Source organism: Otolemur garnettii, unplaced genomic scaffold (genome assembly GCF_000181295.1).
Source record: "Otolemur garnettii isolate 467f Iridium unplaced genomic scaffold, OtoGar3 scaffold00074, whole genome shotgun sequence".
NCBI lineage: Eukaryota > Metazoa > Chordata > Mammalia > Primates > Galagidae > Otolemur > Otolemur garnettii.
The window spans coordinates 317,843-336,997 of NW_003852469.1; the positions used below are offsets into that span (position 1 = coordinate 317,843).

Genomic DNA, 19,155 nt, shown 5'->3' on the forward strand with positions numbered 1-19,155 from the left:
AAAAAAAAAAAAAAAAAAAAGAAGGGGGCTGAATCATTATTAACCTGAATATTTTACCTTGCTTATGATGAGAAATTTTAGTAAGACTTAAGAATAAGCATATTTTTTATGGCCTGGTCATACAAAACAGTACAAAATTTCCTTTCCTTTCTTTTTTAGAGACAGAGTCTCACTTTATCGTCCTGGGTAGAGTACCATGGCATCATAGCTCACAGGAACCTCCAACTCCTGGGTTTAGGTGATTCTCTTGCCTCAGCCTCCTGAGTAGCTGGGACTACAGGCGCTGACCACAACGCCCAGCTATTTTTAGAGACGAGATCTGGCTCAGGCTGGTAATAAATTCATAAGAAGAAAGAAAGCTAAACACATAGGTTTAATTGGAAGAATATTTCCATAGCAGAGGCAACGAGGAGAGACAGACACACGGACTCGCGGAAGCTGTTGTTTAATGCGATGGAGCAGCTGAGAAGGCTCCGAGTTCCCAGGGGGAATCGGTGGGAGATTTCACGTACTCCTACTCTGGTCTTTCTTTTACCCAGCCGGTTTAGGCTGTTTTGGTAAATGCTTTTTCTCTATGCAGCACATATTGGTAGTATCACACAAAATATGGTATATCTCAGTTTTTTCGCACTTTGGCCTGCAAACACCTTCCATTCGCCAACATGAAGTAAAGACCTTTCTTATGTACGCGTTAGGTCCGCTTCTCACTGTCAACAGAGACAAAGGAAAACGCCCAGTTAGCGTCACGTCGCCCTAAGTTAGACTGAAAGCGAGACCTTCAAGGGTTTTTTGCTGCTTTGTTGTTGGTGCTGTTTTGTTTTTGAAACAGTGTCTCACTGTCGCCCTGGGTAGAGTGCTGCGACATCATAGCTCACAGCAACCTCAAACTCTTGAGCTCAAGTGATCCTCTTGCCTCAGCCCCCAAGTAGCTGGGACTATAGGCGCCCACCAAATGCCCAGCTAGTTTTTTTCTATTTTTAGTAGAGACAGGGGTCTAGCTAGTGCTCAGGTCAGTGTCAAATTCCTAAGCTCAAGCAGACCACCCGCTTCAGCCTCCCAGAGTGTGGTAAGATCACAGGCGTGAGCCACTAGGCCAAGGGGACCTTCAAGTTTTTAATGGCAAATTGGATATACCCTAAGGCACTCAAGATATTTTATGGCTAAATGCCCTCTTTTCACCTACTCTTACCTGGTTTTCCAGGGCTTTATTATAAGCTATGACATGAATCCACAATGGCAGGAATTACTGATCAGCTGTGTGCTATTTTAACAGGGACCAACAGATTCAGCCTGAAACCATTGGCCATGGAAAGAACATTCAGACACAAGAGCAGTCCCAGGACCCCACTAAGGCCACATACCAGGCGACATGCAAGGCCTAGAGTAACTATTCAAGGCAGTTTGGGATTATCAAAGCATCAGCATGAAGGAAAAAAAAAAAAACAAAGATCACTGAACTGGAATTTTAATTTTGATTAAATACAAGTTTATTGGCTACTGTTTACATGTTGCTGCTGTAAGTACATTAACATACACAGACTCCTAGCATGGACTGCTCATTGTTCACCTCCAACAAACGACAGTCATTGCTTGAGAATTAGGTCTTTGCTTTAGAGATCCAAAAAAAAGAATAGGGGCATAGTATCTCGAAATAGCATTCTCAAGTGACTAGTCGGAGTCAGAAGGCATGATCCATCCAGTCAAGCAGCACCAATTATGCTGTTACTGGGAAGCAAAGAGGAATGAAAAACAGGAGGAGTAGTTAGAAGCAGTTGTTTCTGGTGACAGAAATAGATTCTAGTGATTTTGCCCATCTGGGCTCAGTGGCTGCTTTCAAAAGGGACAAACGAAAAGAAGGGATGTGGGGGTACTATGAGTTAAAATAGCACAAAAGGTAATTATCTATAATATAGATTAGATATAAATGTTCCAGAATTAGTTAAATAAGCTCAAAATTACTGGAAAGTGGCAATTTGAACTATATTTATTTTTAAACAAGTGGGGGGAATACTAAGCGTTTTGAATGTTTGTGCAAAAGTAATGCATGTCACCATCTCACTGTCATCGCAGAGCAAGGTAGATACATTGGTTTCCAGCGTTATAGGCAACACTAGCTGTACATTTTTTTTGAAGACAGAGTCTCGCTTGGTCGCCCTTGGTAGAGGGCGACATCATAGCTCACCTTGTAGCTCACATCAACCTCAGATTCCCGGGCTCAAGCAATTCTCTTGCCTCAGCCTCCCAAGTAGCTGGGACTACAGGCGCCCACCACAACACCTGGCTATTTTTACAGATGGGGTCTCGCTATGGCTAAGGCTGGCCTTGAACCTGTGAGCACAGGCAATCCACCTGCCTCGGCCTCCCAGAGTGTTAGGATTACAGGCATGAGCCACCGTGCCCGGTCTAGCTGTTCAGTCTTTAATGAATAATGTAAACTTTGGTTTTAACACAGCTGGTCCTAATGCTGCCCAGGGGCTTAGCTCAGTGCCCATTTCACAAGTGGGACAGTTAGCCCTTGAAGACAAACTGTGAAGGGGGATGTGGGGGAACCACCAGCATTATTTGAAAAAACACGTCAAAATACTTCCCTTTCATACACACAAAAAAAATATTAGAACATTTAGAAAAACAATGCACCCATCCCGCCAACTTGAGCTTGTTCCTTAACAAATATTTTAAAATTACTGAGAAACAATAGTGACCGTGAGCAGAATTCCTGTGCCAGATCCCATGGCCCCCAGGAAGTCAGCCAACACAGACAGAGCGCCACCAAATGCAGCTGCTATGGGGGTGCACCTGCTAAGCTCATGAACCATAGAGGTGTCACTGTGAACCGGAATTTTAGAAACCTACGATTCCAGTCCTGTGTTCCCCTGATAATTCTATATGGCGTTTTGTCAAGCGCTTCCTTGCAGGGTACTTAAGAGCGTGCCGTGGGATAATGAGTATGACCTGGCTTGAAATCCCTGAAACGTATACCTAAATCTCTTGCTAGTCATTTTCCCAAACCTTAAGACCTAGATGCCTCCAGAAGCCACGGGGTAGAGAAGGAGTAATAGAAAGTCAGGTTAAGAGGTTAAGGGTGTCCCTGAGTCACCCTACTGAATCATCTACTCCTGTACACGGGGCCTTAGCACCCTCTCCACCCAGTTGCCCCTATGAGACTGTGGGTTGGGCCTTTCTGGTGTGAAAATATTCAGTGTAGCATGAACCAAGTCCATCAGGAAGCAAACTCTCCTGCCGGCCGGGTGCTTGCTGGCTCGGGAGCACCTTTCTGAGGACAAAGGAGTCTAGTGGGGAGACAGTGCAAAGTGTCCGGAGGGCCTACCGTCGGGACAGCAGGAGCAGTCTCAACACCATCCTCATCTGTGTCTGCCTTTAAAGCCTTCACACTGGGCCCTTAAGAGATTTATTTTAAATATAAAGGTTCAAACCAAAGGGAGGCGCTTCCTGCAGACCCCCCAAAAGCCCAGGGAGAACAACTGTGAGGACCTCTATGTTAGTGAGTCAAGTGGGCACTTCTCAGCCTTGCCAAGTTGCTGGCTTCTGTCTGGAGGACACATGGGATCCCATTATGCTGTAAGTTAATTTAATGCATCTCAGCAATCAGCCACATTTGCGGATTCTGCTTAGTGTAAAATATGTCGTGGCTTCTAAGTGACTGGAAAATAATGCGGGTGGCCAACTTGGGAAGGCAAGTTCTAAGAGTCTCAGGGACAGCCTCTCAGTCAGCCCCGAGTCCTCCCTGTCCTTAGAAGCTGTTGCCTTTTTGCTCTTCTCCACTCTGCCAACCTTCCTCTCAAGGTTCAGATGCCAAAGACCAAAATCTAGAACCGGTTTCTTCTCTGAAGAGAGCCGTCCCCCACTGCGTGTTCTCAGCATCTTTTCTCCATGCCCTGGAGCAGCCCAGAGAGTCCCTCTTTGCTGACGTCCAAGTCCTGCCTTCTTCTCACACCCTCCTCCCTTCACTGTTCCTAATTCTACAGGGAGGTTTTACCTGGTGGGACACAGGAGAGCAAGACAAGGACCACGAGGACCAAGAGGGCACCCCTCATGGCAATTCCAATCAGCAAAGACACAGCTGAGGTGCACGGTTTAGGCACTGCCTGCAGCTTGGATGGGGCACTGCCTGGCTAGTGAAGCTTTCAGAACAAAATCATCTGCCTGCTCCACTGAGCAGTCCAATCAATGACAGGTCTGTGTGGAAGCAGCATCTCCCCATTCAAGCACACCCTTGTGCCCTACCAGCTGAATTCACATTGCGTGAACAGCCCTATGCTAGGCCCTGGTAGGATGCTGCGTGAGAGCCCCTGGCATCCCCACTGTACACCCATTCCACAAATGCCTACAGCTCACATGACATCAGAAGGCTGCTTTAAGTGGTTGACAAGGCATTGTCAAGAGCTATTTTCCATCTCACATGTGCACACAAAATCCAGGTAGGCATTATTCTCTCCATCTTAAAAGCAAGTAACATGGCTCGGCGCCTGTGGCTCAAGCTGCTAAAGCACAAGCCATATACACCTAAGGTGGCAGGTTTGAATCCAGCCCAGGCCCGCCAAGCAACAATGACGGCTGCAACCAAAAAAAGGCCGGGCGTTGTGGTGGGTGCCTGTGGTCCCAGCTACTTGGGAGGTGGAGACAGGAGACTCGCTTGAGCCCAGGAGTTGGAGGTTGCTGTGAGCTGTGATGCCACGGCACTCTACCCAGGCGGATAGCTTGAGGCTCTGTCTCAAAAAAAAAAAACCAAGGAACATGATTCTCAGATGGAACAAATGACTTTCCCCAAGTTCATATGGACCCTAAACGGGAGCAACAGAAATCACAGGTTTTCCTGACTCTTGCACGCGGAAGAACCAATTCTAGCACAGTGGCAATCTCTGCAGAAAAATGAAAGCTCCCCCAAAGGCTGTGGGGGGATCCTTACAACACCACCAATGGGAACGTGGACACCGCTGAGTCTTCTGACCACCGCCAAGCACGCGCCGGAAGTGTGCAGTACACAGAGAATTTACGACAAAACTCTCCCTTGGAGAGCTGAGAATCAACAGTGCTTGACAGTTTTCAAAGGGTTTTAAGTGTGACAACAACTCTGTCTGAGTTCGTATAAAGAACACAGAACCCAGAATCAGAAAGTCTTTCTGGTCTGGACGCTGCCTGCCCTCCTGTGATGAGCACTTCCTTTGCCTCTCTGACCATCAACTTTCTCTGAGGGGATCAAATCAGGTGATTCTTGTGAAAAGTTCTTTATAAAACATACATCAGAGGGACTGTTAGGCCCATATCACAGGAAGACACTTGAATCTAGAGATGGTAGAGAGGCCACTTCTCCAACCAGACCGAGGAACAGCCAGGATCCGATTACCCCGTTGCTCTGTCCTGAGTTTCGGGCTCTTGTTTTCTAAAATCAACATGTCTGTGATGTGGTTGAGATCACATGCCTATGACAGACTCAGAAAGAACTGTAGAGCAGAAAATCAGTGAGTAGAGAGTGCATAGAGGACATGAGTTTATAGGAGCCCAAAGGGAAAGGACCAAGTGAGCACAAGTGGGGACCCTTGTGAGGACCACTGTCCAACCTGGCACACCGGGTGCAGCCAGACTCATGTTCCTGTGGCCCTGGGCTTCCCTTCTTCGGCAGACCTCACCTCCACTTCCACCTTTTCTGCTGGGCCCACCTGAAGCACGATTCTACCTCTGCATCTCAGCAACGTGCTGGGTCCTTCTCCAAGGACACTGTTAGTGGCTACCCCCCACTCTCCTTCCACCTGGGATCCACCGACAACAGGACAGGCAAGCACCATCTCCCAACCTCCCAGTCGCCTGTGCTGTTTCCAGAACAGTACCTGGGGTGACAGTGCCACCTCCTTGCCCTCTCCCTACCCACACTGAACTCCTCGTCAACTGTCACCCCTTCTGCCTCCCACACACAGCACCTGGTTCTCTTCATGGCCACTTTGCCCGTGTCCCCATCTGTCCCTAAACTAAGTAAATTTTGAAACCATCTCATATCATTTGTAGACAGATACCATTCATAGAAACGGAATCTCCTGCCCGTCCCCTGATCTCAGGAACACTCTACCTCCGTGTCCCCTCCACGCTTCTCCCCCACAGCCGTACCAATCCAACTCTTTAAAGTTTCCCTCTTGGAAACTTATTGCTTGTATCTTATTGCAGGTGTGAGTTGAGCAAGGGACGAGCAAGCTGAGGACCTGCTCACAGGTATAAATAAGGCTGAATATTTGTCACATGTGAGATTTGTGATCAGCATTGCAGAACTGTCCTGTATAGCCCCCACCCCCGTCATTCCCAGGACTCATGGACATAAGGACAGCCTTGTTTGTTACAACTGTGCTAAGACATTTGAGGAAGGAGAAGATACTGAAATGGCCAAAGGAAAGAATCGTGGTCTGTGGACAAGGTGGCAGAAGCCAGGGAAGAATGAAAACCAGCCCTGAGGACTTCTGGGCACCAGTCCCAGTGGCATCAGGCATTCGCTTTTGGAAGCCAGAACTGAGATCTTTCTTCCCTGCGTGTGGCCAAGAATCAGTTCCAAGCCATCTCTTCTCACAGAACGTCCTCAGACCTGGAACGTAATCATATCTTACCAAAGGGAATAAATTGACTCACCAGGTTACACAGCCCCTTCCAGGCAGGCCAGCTTCTTGTTCACTTGGGACAACCAGAACTTCTTTCCCTCTCTGAACTTTCCCAGGTACAGACAGTGATTTCTTTATTAATCTCGTGTCTAAGTGTCTCTTACATGTGACCAAGTTTTGGTGTGAAGGCAGCTCTCAGAACCTGTAGGGTCTCAGAGAGACTAAAATTATAATCTGAACTCTAACTCTGAGTCCCACATGAATATACAGTCAGAGGAACATGGTGAGAGACTGGCGAGTTCTGGATCAGTCCTCGGAGAGCCAGAATTGGGGCCCAGCTTGGTCAGTAACCAGAGGAGTGTGCGTTTATTCCACTGGGCTGAAGTTTGCCCGTTTTTAAGGACTAGGAAGGAGTGTAGGAAGCCATTTCTGCTCTCACCCTTTAACTCCCCTGGGTCTCCCATCAGCTCTGTAGGGCAGAATGAAATGATAGTGCGGCCCCCATCACACACTGCAGCTCAGTGGGCAGGTGTCCCCATCGCCTCCTGGAAATTTTAGGCTCTGGGATCCCCTCCTTAGACATGAGAGGCCACCTCTTTGCACTGACCCTGCTCTGCCTTTTGGCATTAGTGATTCCAACTAAAGGGCTAAGTATCAGACAAGCAGGGCCTTAAAGATACGCCCTAGACCTTCCCCAGGGCTGAACAACTCCAGGAGTTCAGGGCTCCCCTCCCTAGGAGCAGTCTGGACGTGGGAACAAAGATCCCTTAGGAAGAGGCTTCACAGGCGAATGTAGTGATTCATCTTGAACCCACCTGCTCCGTGTTTCTGGCTCCATTGTGAGGCTGGGAGCTCCTGCTCAGAGTCCCCAGCGCTACCCACCGTGCTCCCCAGATCCTAAGCCTCTGAGATTAACCGGAGAAGTTAAGGCAGGGGAGCTCTGGGTGCCGTGGGGGCAGGTCCAGGAGATTTTTACTAGCCTCTAGAAAACAGAATCGCTCCAGTTGTATTTTGGGGAATGTGCTCATTATCACATGAATGTACAGAACATCGTGCTGTCCAAGTGGACAGACATTCAGCAGGGCGCATGACACCAAGGAGAAACCCCAAGGCCAACAGCATGTGATTCTGTTGTTGGAAGATGGGCACCCGGGCAAGCAGGTATTGGAGTCCCCTGGGGAGCCTTGGCAAGGCAAGAACCCTGGAAAACACTCCTGAGAAGGATATTTTTTGAGTATCCATATTTGAATCTTGCCTGACATGTTTCCAATTCAAAAGCTGTGTGTCCTCATATGAATGGTAAAAGATAACTATAGTCCAGAAAGTAGAAGGGAAGACGGGGTGGGGGTGGGGATGTGGGAGGTGGGAGGGTATTTGGGGGGACCTCACCTAATGTGCATGATGCAATGGTACATTTCAATACTATTAAGAAATGAGTATAATTGTGATGGATGTGTTACTTAGTTCTTTTTTTTTTTTTTTTTTTTTTTTTGAGACAGAGCCTCAAGCTCTCCCCCTGGGTAGAGTGCCATGGCATTACAGCTCACAGCAACCTCCAACTCCTGGGCTCAAGCGAGTCTCCTGACTCAGCCTCCCAAGTAGCTGGGACCACAGGCGCCCGCCACAACGCCCGGCTATTTTTTGGTTGCAGCCGTCATTGTTGTTTGGCGGGTCCGGGCTGGGGATTCGAACCCACCACCTTAGGTGTACGTGGCTGGCGCCTTAGCCGGTTGAGCTATAGGCACCGAGCCGTGTTACTTAGTTCAATGTAAGCATTTCACATTGTATATCGAAGCAGTACCCTGAACCCCATAAATGCATCAATGTACAAAGTTATGATTTAATAAAAAAGAATAATAAATTAATTAAAAAGTGTGTGTCTCCCAGAATGACTAGATTTTCACCCGGGCCTGGAAAGTGGAGCTAAGGGAGTGTTGGGGAGAGGAGGAACTTGGCAGAGGGGCCACGTTCTGCAAGCCGTATTGAAGGGGGGGAAATAGTACATCAGCAAAGCCCTGGCTTGCCAAACTCTCCCCTGTTCCTTTTTTAGTCATCTCTCCTCGCACTTCACCCACCAGGGAAAGCAGTCTGGTGAAGACTCAGAGAAGTAAAACTTGAATTACTATATGATCCATCAATTCCACTTCTGGGTTCAGATTCCCCCCCTAAAAAATTAGTATCTCAAAGAGACATCTGCATTCCCACGTTCATTGCATCGTTCCCAGTCACCAAGACAGGGAATCAGCCTAAGTTCCCATCCACAGGTGAATGGATAAAGAAGGCATGGTAAATGTGCAGAATGGAACCGTGGTACGCTTATAAAAGAAAGAAACTGTCATTTATAACATCCAGGATGAACCCGGAGCCATGATGCTAAGTGGAGTAAGATGGACACGACACGACTCACTTTATGTGGAATCTAAAGAGGTCAAACTCACAGAAGCAGAGAGCAAAAGTGGTTCCCAGGGGCCAGAGATGGGGAGAAGCGGGGAGATGTCCGTCAAAGCAAAGTTTCCACCAGGTGGGAGGAGTGAGTTCTGGAGAGGTTGCTCTAAGTTCTGCTGCACAGAATGATGGCTGCAGTTAACAACAATGCATTGCATACCTGAAAATTACCAAGAGACCAAATTTTAAAGGTTCTAATCACAAAAAAGAAACAAGTATGTGAGGTGCTGGATAAGTTAATTATTTTGATTCAATCATTTCACAATGAATATACATATATTAAAATATCACATTCAGGTTTATGTGGAAAGACAAAATACCACGGAAGAAGGAGAACATAGTTGAAGGAACAACACTACCCAATTTCAAGACTTGATACAGCCAGACTTGGTGGTTCACACCTGTAATCCCAGCACTTTGGGAAGCTAAGGCAGGAAGATCACTTGAGAGCAGGAGTTTGAGATCAACCTGTATAACACAGTGAGATCCACCTCTCCAAAAAAATTCTTTTAGGCTCAGGGCCTGTAGCTCGGCAGCTAGGGCACCAGCCACATACACCAGAGCTGGTGGGTTCAAATCCAGCCTGAGCCTGCCAAACAACAATGACAACTACAACTAAAATATAGCTGGGCATTGCAACAGGCACCTGCAGTCCCAGCTATTTGGGAGGCTGAGGCAAAAGAATCACTTAAGTCCAAGAGTTTCAGGTTGCTGTGAGCGGTGACGCCAAAGCACTCTACTGAGGGCAACATACTGAGATTCTGTCTCAAAAAAAAAAAAAAATTTAATTTTTTTTATTGTTGGGGATTCACCGAGGTTACAAGAAACCAGGTTGCACTGACTGCATTTGTTAGTTAAAGTCCCTCTTATAATTGTGTCTTGCCCCTCAAAGTTGTATCACACACCGAAACCCTCAGCCCCCTCCCTCCTTCCCCCTTTCTGCTCTTCCCTTCCCCCACCCCCACCTTGTACTAGGTCATTAATTGTCCTCATATCAAAATTGAGTACATAGGATTCAAGTTTCTCCATTCTTGTGATGCTTTACTAAGAATAATGTGTTCTGGCTTGGCAGCTGTGGCTCAAGTGGCTAAAGCGCTGGCCACATACACCTAAGGTGGTGAGTTCGAATCCAGCCCGGGCCTACCAAACAACGACGGCTACAACCAAAAAATAGCCGGGCATTGTGGTAGGTGCCTGTGGTCCCGGCTACTTGGGAGGCTGAGGCAGGAGACTCACTTGAGCCCAGCAGTTGAAGGTTCCTGTGAGCTGTGATGCCATGGCACTCTACCCAGGGGGACAGCTTGAGGCTCTGTCTAAAAAAAAAAAAAAAAAAAAGAATAATGTGTTTCACTTCTATCCAGGTTAATACAAAGGATGTAAAGTCTCCATCTTTTTTAATGGCTAAATGATATTCCATGGTACACATATACCAATCCATTCCTGGGTTGGTGGGCATTTAGGCTGTTGCCACATTTTGGCGATTGTAAATTGAGCTGCAATAAACAGTCTAGTGCAAGTGTCCTTGTGGTAAAAGGATTTTTTCCTTCTGGGTAGATGCCCAGTAATGGGATTGCAGGATCAAATGGGAGGTCTAGCTTGAGTTCTTTAAGGGTTCTCCATACTTCCTTCCAAAAAATGTTGTAGTAGTTTGGAGTCCCTCCAGCAGTATAAAAGTGTTCCCTTCTCTTCACATCCCCGCCTGCATCTGCAGTTTTGAGATTTTGAGATGTGGGCCATTCTCTCTGGGGTTAGATGGTATCTCAGAGTGGTTTTGATTCACATTTCTCTAATAATTAGGGATGATGAGCGTTTTTTCATATGTTTGTTAGCCATTCATCTGTCTTCTTTAGAGAAGGTTCTATTCATCTCTCTTGCCCATTGATATATGGATTGTTGGCTTATTTCATGTGGATTAATTTGAGTTCTCTAGAGATCCTAGTTATCAAAGTTTTATCTACTACTACTCAGAAGCTGAGGCAGGAGGATCTCTTGGAGCCTAGGAATTAGGGTGAGCTACACTGTAATTAGGGTTACAGTGAGCTACAATCAGACCACTGCACCCTAGCCTGAGTGACGGAGCAAGACCCTGTCTCTAAAAATGTATAAATAAATTTTTTGTGAGACAGAGTCTCATTCTGTCACCCTAGGTAGAGTGCTGTGGCGTTGTAGCTCACAGCAACCTCAAATTCTTGGACTCAAATGATCCTCTTGCCTCAGCCTCCCAAGTAGCTGGGACTACAGGCACTCACCACTATACCTGGCTAGTTTTTCTATTTTTAGTAGAGTCAGGGTCTCCTTCTTGCTCAGACTGGTCTCAAACTCTTGAGCTAAAGCAATCCACCCGCCTGGGCCTCCTAGACTGCTGGGGTTACATGCATGAGTCACTGCATTCAGCCAACAAATAATTTTTTAAAAAATACTTAACACAAAAATACAAATCAAAACAGTGTGGCATTGGTGAAAATGTAAACAAATAGATTAACTGAAACAGAGCAGACAGCTCAGAAATAGACATAAAAATATAATCAAACTGATTTTTTTTTTTTTGCGACAGAGCCTCAAGCTGTCACCCTAAAGTGCCATGGCATCACGGCTCACAGCAACCTCCAACTCCTGGGCTCAATTGATTCTCCTGCCTCCACCTCCTAAGTAGCTGGGACTACAGGCACTTGCCACAACACCAGCTATTTTTTAGTTGCAGCTGTCATTATTGTTTTTTGGGCCCTGACTGGATTTGAACCTACCACTCAGGTGTATGTGGCTGGTGCCTTAGCTGCTTGAACCATAGGCACCGAGCTCAAACTAATTTATTTTTTGGGGGGGGAGTTTACAACATGCTCAGCATTTTATTTGTTTTATTATTTTTTTTTTATTGAATGGTAACTGTGTACATTAATGCACTTCTGGGGTACAGTGAGGTGTTTTCACATACAATCCAAAACACTTCCATCAAACTGGTTAACATAGCCTTCATGTCGTTTTCTTAGTTATTGTGTTAAAACGTTCATATTCTACTTTTAGATTTACTTGTACCCTTGTAAAATAAACCACAGAAGTGACCCCTCCAATCCCCCTCCTTCCACCCATTCCCCCTCCCCTCTCCCTCCCCTCTCCCCGTATTCTTAGGCTGTTATCCAAACTGATTTTTTGACAAGAAACAAAAGACAGTTCAATAAAGAAGAAATAGTCTTTTCAAAAAATGGTACTGAAATCAATTTTGCAACAGATCTTATTTTTTTTCACCAAAGAAATGAATTCAAAATGGATTATAGTCCCAAACATTAAAAATAAAAAATGTAAAATTTCTAGGAGAAAACATGAAATCTAAGTGACTTTGGGTTTTAGAATGCATTGTTAGATACAATCCCACAAGCATAATTCAAGAGAGAAAAAATAAATTGGACTTTATTAAAACTAAAAACCCCTTCTCTAGGAAAGAGGCTATTTGAAGGATTTGAAAACAAACCACAGACTGGGAGGTGTATATGTATTTGCAAAACACATACCTGAGGAAGAACTTACATCCAAAATATACCAACAACTCTTAAAACTCAACAATAAGAAAAAATGTTTTAAACGGGCATGAGATCTTAATACACATCACCAGAGGAAATACACAGGTAACAAATGTATTGTGAAAAGACAGTCATCCTGGTCACAGGGAATTGCAAATTAAAGCCACGGTGAGATACCACCACATACCTACCAGGATGTTTAAAATGCAAAAATTTCAATGTATCAAATTCTGGCAAAAGGTAAAGCAACAAGAACTTTCATTCAGGGGCGGCGCCTATGGCTCAAAGGGGTAGGACGCCGGCCCCATATGCCGGAGGTAGCAGGTTCAAACCTAGCCCTGGCCAAAAACTGCAAAAAAAAAAAGAACTTTCATTCATTGCTGATGGGAATGCAAAATGCTGCAGCCATTTTAGAAGACAGTTTGAAGTTTTCTTACAAAGCTAATCATTGTCTTACCCATACAGTGCAGCAAAAGCCCTCCTCGTGCTTACCTAGCTGATGGGAAAACTTACTTTTGCTCAAAAATCTATGCATAAAATTTTATAGAAGCTTTACAGTTGCTAAAAGTTATAATCAACCAGGAAGTCTTTCAATGGGTGAATGGGGGGTCAGTGGTACACCCATAAGATGGAATATCCTTCAGTAACAAAAGTAATGACATCAAACGAGAGAAAGGAATACAGAAAGTAAATAAATATTGCTAAGTAAAAGAACTAAGTCTGAAAAGATGACACAGCGCATGATTCCAGTATAGAACGTTTTAGAAAAGCCAAAACTACAGGGTACCGGTGTTAGTAGTTGCCAGCCGTTCAGAAGAAAGATTGAATGGGTGCAGTACTTGGGGGTCTGTAGGCCAGTGAAGCTGTTCTGAATAACAACAGCGGCTGCCTGTATTATAAATACACGAAACAACATTACTGCAAGGGGGGGGGGGGAAATGAACTGATCTATGTAATTCTGGAACCGAGTAGAGTTTGTAAAACTAAACTCAAAAGGAAATGTACACAAAGGACATAAATACGACAGTAAACGTGACTTTCAGAGGAGCTCGTCATGCTTGCCACGTGCACAGACTGGAACTGAACGATTCAGTGAGTGGCTTTCAGGTGGTGGGGGCTGGGTTCTCACTGTTGGGATGGGACTTTATTGATAAGCAATGGGAGGAGGCTAGGATGATCAAAGTGATTTGAAATGAACTTGGAGACAGTGATCTAAACTCCTGTTTGTCTGAGCACGCATGCAGATGGTTGTGCATGGGAGTCCTTATGAATGTGGGCGTCTGCACGGTATCTTTCCCTGTCGGCTGAGGACTAAAAGAAATGCCACCTCAGTCGCGAGGAACACACCTGGTGCCAGACCTCATCTTCTCATGTCAGTCTCCACTAAACAGAGCTGGGATCTTTAGGACAAGAAATAGAGAAGGTGAGCCGATAGCATCTTCTAGTGCCAGAAAGTGAGAAAATGCTTTGAACACACACACACACACACACACACGCACACATGGGAGGGTGTGGCATAAGAACCAATTAAAAGACCTCCCTGAAGGTGTTTCAGGTAGGTAAAAAAGAAAAAAAGAATAAAGACTTCCCAAAGGTGGGCGGCACCTGTGGCTAAGTGGGTAGGGCGCCAGCCCCATATATGGAGCGTAGCGGGTTCGAACCTGACCCCGGCCAAACTGCAATAAAAAGATAGCTGGGCATTGTGGCAGGTGCCTATAGTCCCAGCTACTAGGGAGGCTGAGGCAAGACAATCGCCCAGGAGTCGGAGGTTGCTGTGAGCTGTGATGCCATAGCACTCTACCCAGATGACAAAGTGAGACTGTGTCTCAAAAAAAAAAAAAAAAAGACTTCCCAATAGTTAAAGCAGAAATAATTTGAGCAACAAAATAAGTAGTGCAGCGTTGGATCAGAACTTGAAATATAAAATAAATATCCATGAGCTGTTACTGATGCTAATTAATTAATTGATGGGAGAGAAGAGTGGAAGCTCCCTGCAGAATTTCACACAAGGCATGTAGCTACTCCAGGATCAAGGAGGGGACGCATAACGCCCCACTCTTCAGACCTGGGCTGTGCTTGGCCTACAGAGATTACAACGTGGAAAGGAATGGAGAGAAACGTCGCGATGGGGAAACCTGACATGCACGACCTCAGACAGGTGACCAGCACAGACAACAGTATATTATGGAAATGGTATTTCACCCTCATGGTCTTCCTGCCCAATACCCATTCCCACCCGTCTGATGATGAGAAAAACTCTGATTCCATTAGAGAGGCATCCTGGAAAACGCAGGGCCAGGACGCCTCAAAACCACCCAGGTCATCAGAAGAAGAGCAAATCTGAGAAAGGGTCGCAGCCAAGAGAAGGTGAAAGGGCAAGGACAACTGCATGTGATGTGATTTCCTGGAACAGAGAAAGAACATCAGGGGAAAACTAAGGACATCTGAGCTAAGGGTGGATTTAGCGTAATAATAATGATGATTGGTTGATAGTTAATGACAGACGATAGATAAATAGAAGGTAGAGATAGATATAGATGATAGATAGATAGATAGATAGGTAGATAGATAGACACATCTTATTTAAACGCACATCAGGCCCAGCATGGTGGCTCACGCCTATAATCCCAGAACTCTGGGAGGCTACGGCAGGTGAATTGCCTGAGCTCAGGAGTTCAAGACTAGCCTGAGAAAGATCGAGCTGTGCAGGGTTGGATGCCCAGTGTCACTATTAAAAATAGAAAAAACTAGCCAAGCATCGTGGCGGCACCTGTAGTCCCAGCTACTAGGGAGGCTGAGCCAGGAGGCTCACTTGAGCCCAGGAGTTTGAAGTTGCTGTGAGCTAGGCTGATATCATTGCACTCTAGCCTGAGCAACGGTCTCAAACAAACCAGCAGAAACCCCTCTTGCAATGCACTTTTTGAGCAGAGGAACCTGAGGAACCTGGCAACAGCGCCTAACCAACAAAGCTGTGCTCTGCCGCCGGGTTACAGGTTCAGACTCATTGGGACTCCAACAGCCACAGGCCACAGGGTACAAGCCTGCCTCAAGGGGCAGAACAAAACCAGTGTCTTCTTCACACTCACTCATCCACCTCTACCCCCAGGGGGATAGGCCTAATGGCCCTTCCCCAGAGCTGAGTCTCTCTAGCTCTAGGGAAGCACTGTCTGCCCCCAAACACGCTGGGCGTCCAACCATGCACAGCGCACTGAACTGGCTCTTCTCCTGGGAGACCAGGAGAGAGTTCCAACCCAGCAACTCCAGAAAAGGGAGCCTTCAAAGTCCCCAGATCTTAGCCAACATTCCATCCCCGCCATCTGGAAGACAAAGTCCATCAGTGAACTTTTCTGGAAACTTTTTTGCAGCATCTGCCTCCAACCGGGTAAATAAATCAGCCGCCAGAAATGGAAGCTGTCCCTTCACCACTATCTCTGGGAACCTACTTCTCTTGGTCAGGCAAACAGTTCACACCTTGAGACAGTCTGTTCCTTGGAACTCTGCAGGGAGTTTATACTTCGGTCTTCTCCAGTCCTAAATTCAGCCTGTGTTTTATAATCTCACTTCTCCTGTGCTCTCTACAGGGCTCCTGAGGGAAGGAGGCCCAGATGCTTTTACATCAAGAAGCGCTTGAGTTAAAAGAGAAAGTGGGCTCGGCACCTGTAGCATAGTGGTTACCGGTCAGCCGCATAGTGGTTACAGGTCAGCCACATACACGGAGGGTGGTGGGTTCGAACCCAGCTGGGGCCAACTAAACAACGATGACAACAATAACAACAACAACAACAACAAAGTGGGGTGGGGGGGAGTGTTCAGGCCTGCCCCAGGGATCCCCGCCTTTGGTCCTCTTCTGGTGGTAGGAAGACTTTTAGCCTTAGCCAGGGACCTTCATCTCTCATGGCCCAGGGATTCTTCTTCCTCGAACCCTGCAGAGGCAGGTGAATTCCCCAGCCTCCCCCCCACAGGAAGAGGAAGGCCAGTGTCTAGCCCCACCCAGCCCAGCCCAGCTGGATAAAGGAGGCTCCCAGGAGCCATTCCCCACAGTGCTAGCTCTGCACCCTCCTTGGCCACCATGAGCCTCTGTCTCTCTGAGTTATTCTTCTTCCTGGTAATCTCACTGCCTTCAGGTAAGATGATGGGTATGGGTCTGAACATGCAAGCAGGGTTTCCCAAGAACCAAGGCCCTTAACAATCCTACAGCATAAGCCCAGGGGGACACCCACATTGGATGGGCCAACAGGTTAGGGATGTGGGAGAGGGGTCCCTAAGCTCCTGCCCAAGCCAGAAGATCTGCCCAAGCTTGAGAGAGGGGATTAAATTTCCTATTTCCCCCCAAACTTTTCTGGTTGGCCCTAAATTCAGCTCCCTTCCTGAGCTGTGTAAGAGACAGAGAATGACATTCAGAAGGTGAATCCTGCAATGATCAGCCATTTCCAGGCAGCACAGCAGGCCTACGATTTGTCTCAGCCTCATGAAGACTGATTTAGTTTCCTTTTCTGTGGTTTGTTTGTTTTCTCCTTTAGGAAATTGTCTGTTTGGGAATAATGGAGTAGAATTTCATACCTGCACTAAACTCAATGGCACGTGTTTTTTTGGTTGCCCACCAGGACGGCAGTGGGTTGCCTTCTGCCATAACATTTTGTCTTGTTGTAAGCCAATGAGCAAGTTTTTGGTCCCTCAAGTCAAGGAGCCATGGAGTACATAAACCTCCTGGGTTTACCTCCCAGATCTCATTAAAAAGATGTACAAATAGCTAAAAGAACTAAACTCCCAGTTTGTGTGGATACTGGTGTCCCCAGCGTGCGTCAGGAATCTATGATCCCTCCCATTTTGCAGAAAAAGCATATTTCCCAAGGTCTCCTAACAAGTGAGAGGGAGTTAGTACTGGGTGTGAATCCAGTCTTGACCCAGTGTCTGTACTATTGAGCTATGCCGTCCCTTACCTGGTAAGTACAGGACTCCAGCTGGTTTACGGTACCAATGAGGAGATGGGAATCTAACAAGGACCCTGGAAGGGCTAACCCCTCAGAACTCATCCTATGGCTTAAAGCTATAATTCTCCTAGTTACCAAGTTGCATTAGTGGCTCAGGAGCTTTAATGAGTTAATATCTGAGTCAAGATCAAGGTTACCAATCAGGTGCGCCGGCTCACACCTGCGATCCCTGCACTCTGGGATGCTGAGGCAGGAAGATTACTTGAGTTCAGGAGTTCAAGATCAAGCCTGAGCAAGAGCAAGACCCTGTCTCTACTAAAAATAGAAAAATTAGCCAGGTCTGGTGGGTGCTGGTAGCCCCCGCTACTCAGGAGACTAAGGCAGAAGGATCACTTGAGCCCAGGAGTCTGAGGTTGCTGTGAGCTAGGCTGATGCCATGGCACCCTAGCCTGAGGAACAGAGTGAGACACTGTCTCAAAAAAAAAAAGTCAATGTCATCCTAATATCTCATGCATCAAAAATCACTGCTCTCACCACTGTAGTGAACAATGGGCTGTACACACCCACACCCAAACACCCAGCTCTCCACTGGGCAGCACTGTTCCAGCAGCACTTCCATGCACAGTGGAAGTGTGACGGAGGGGCAGAGGGAGGCCGCAGCTCTTCATTAAGGCTCCTGTCATTCTCAGCTGAGAAAAGAAAATGGCAGTCGAGTTTTGGAATCTCCTTTCTTCAAGGAGGTACCTGAAAGGCACACTTCCAATGTGACTTTGCTGGAATGACCTGCCTGCCAGAGCCCCTCAAACTCTAATCCCCCAATTTCCAGTGAAAAAACAAACCCCGAGATCACCATGAGTGTGCAAGGCCAGCCTCCAAGGGCACTGTGCTTTAGCTTGCCCTTTTGGTGAGATATAGAGTGGTTCCAACCTGTATTTGCTCATTTCAACTCAAAAAAAAAAAAAAAATAGAGGTGGTGCAAAAGTTCATGGAGAAATTTAAAGGCAATAAAATTAACATAAACAGAGAAAACTGAATGAAGGGAAAAGGCAAATATTCTTTCACCAGATTCTGAATGGATGCACAATTCAAAGAAAGTAAAAATCCCAATCCCCTTTCTGTGCTTCCTGGAGCCATGGTCACCCTAAGGTGCAGAGTAGTCACAATTCTCCTCAGCAGAGTTGAGAGAGGACTGGAACATTTAAAATTACTTTTGCTGGCTCGGCACCTGTAGCTTAAGCGGCTAAGGTGCCAGCCACATACATGTGAGCTGGAGGGTTCAAATCCAGGCCAGACCCACCAAACAACAATGTCGGCTGCAACCAAAAAATAGCTGGGCGTTGTGGTGGGCACCTGTAGTCCCAGCTACTTGGGAGGTGGAGGCAGGAGAATCGCTTAAGCCCAGGAGTTGGAGGTTGCTGTGAGCTGTGATGTCACGGCACTCTACCCAAGGGGACACCTTGAGCTCTATCTCAAATAAAGCAAAATAAAATTACTTTTGCTGAAAACCCACATGTGTCAAAAATAAGAATACTAGGGTGGCGCCTGTGGCTCAGAGGAGTGGGGCGCTGGCCCCATATGCCAGAGGTGGTGGGTTCAAACTCAGCCTTAGCCAAAAAAAAGCTGCAAAAAAATAAGAGTACTAAATCATCACACACAAAAGCCACA

The 19,155-nt window shown here is 46.5% G+C and overlaps 2 protein-coding genes across 2 annotated transcripts; one reads left to right on the plus strand and one right to left on the minus strand.

Moving 5' to 3' along the window:
* Positions 1-531: 531 nt before the first annotated feature.
* Positions 532-16,247, minus strand: DEFB135 (defensin beta 135). Its single transcript, XM_023515541.1, has 3 exons — positions 16,235-16,247; positions 3,998-4,081; positions 532-707 (listed from the first exon to the last, which is right to left on the minus strand). Exons 1-3 carry the CDS (start codon positions 16,245-16,247, stop codon positions 532-534), a joined length of 273 nt encoding a protein of 90 aa, XP_023371309.1.
* A 381-nt stretch (positions 16,248-16,628) lies between these two features.
* On the plus strand, positions 16,629-17,261 carry DEFB136 (defensin beta 136). Its single transcript, XM_023515542.1, has 2 exons — positions 16,629-16,683; positions 17,080-17,261. Exons 1-2 carry the CDS (start codon positions 16,629-16,631, stop codon positions 17,259-17,261), a joined length of 237 nt encoding a protein of 78 aa, XP_023371310.1.
* The last annotated feature ends 1,894 nt before the right edge of the window (positions 17,262-19,155 follow it).

Bases quoted from the DNA above. Each gene is read 5' to 3' on its own strand.
- DEFB136 (XM_023515542.1), top strand. From the start codon at position 16,629: ATGAGCCTCTGTCTCTCTGAGTTATTCTTCTTCCTGGTAATCTCACTG. The intron at 16,684-17,079 runs GTAAGATGATGG...TTTCTCCTTTAG, and splicing joins GGTAATCTCACTGCCTTCAG to GAAATTGTCTGTTTGGGAAT.
- DEFB135 (XM_023515541.1), bottom strand. The intron at 708-3,997 runs GTAAAACCTCCC...CTCTGTTGACAG, and splicing joins GCTCTCCTGTGTCCCACCAG to TGAGAAGCGGACCTAACGCG.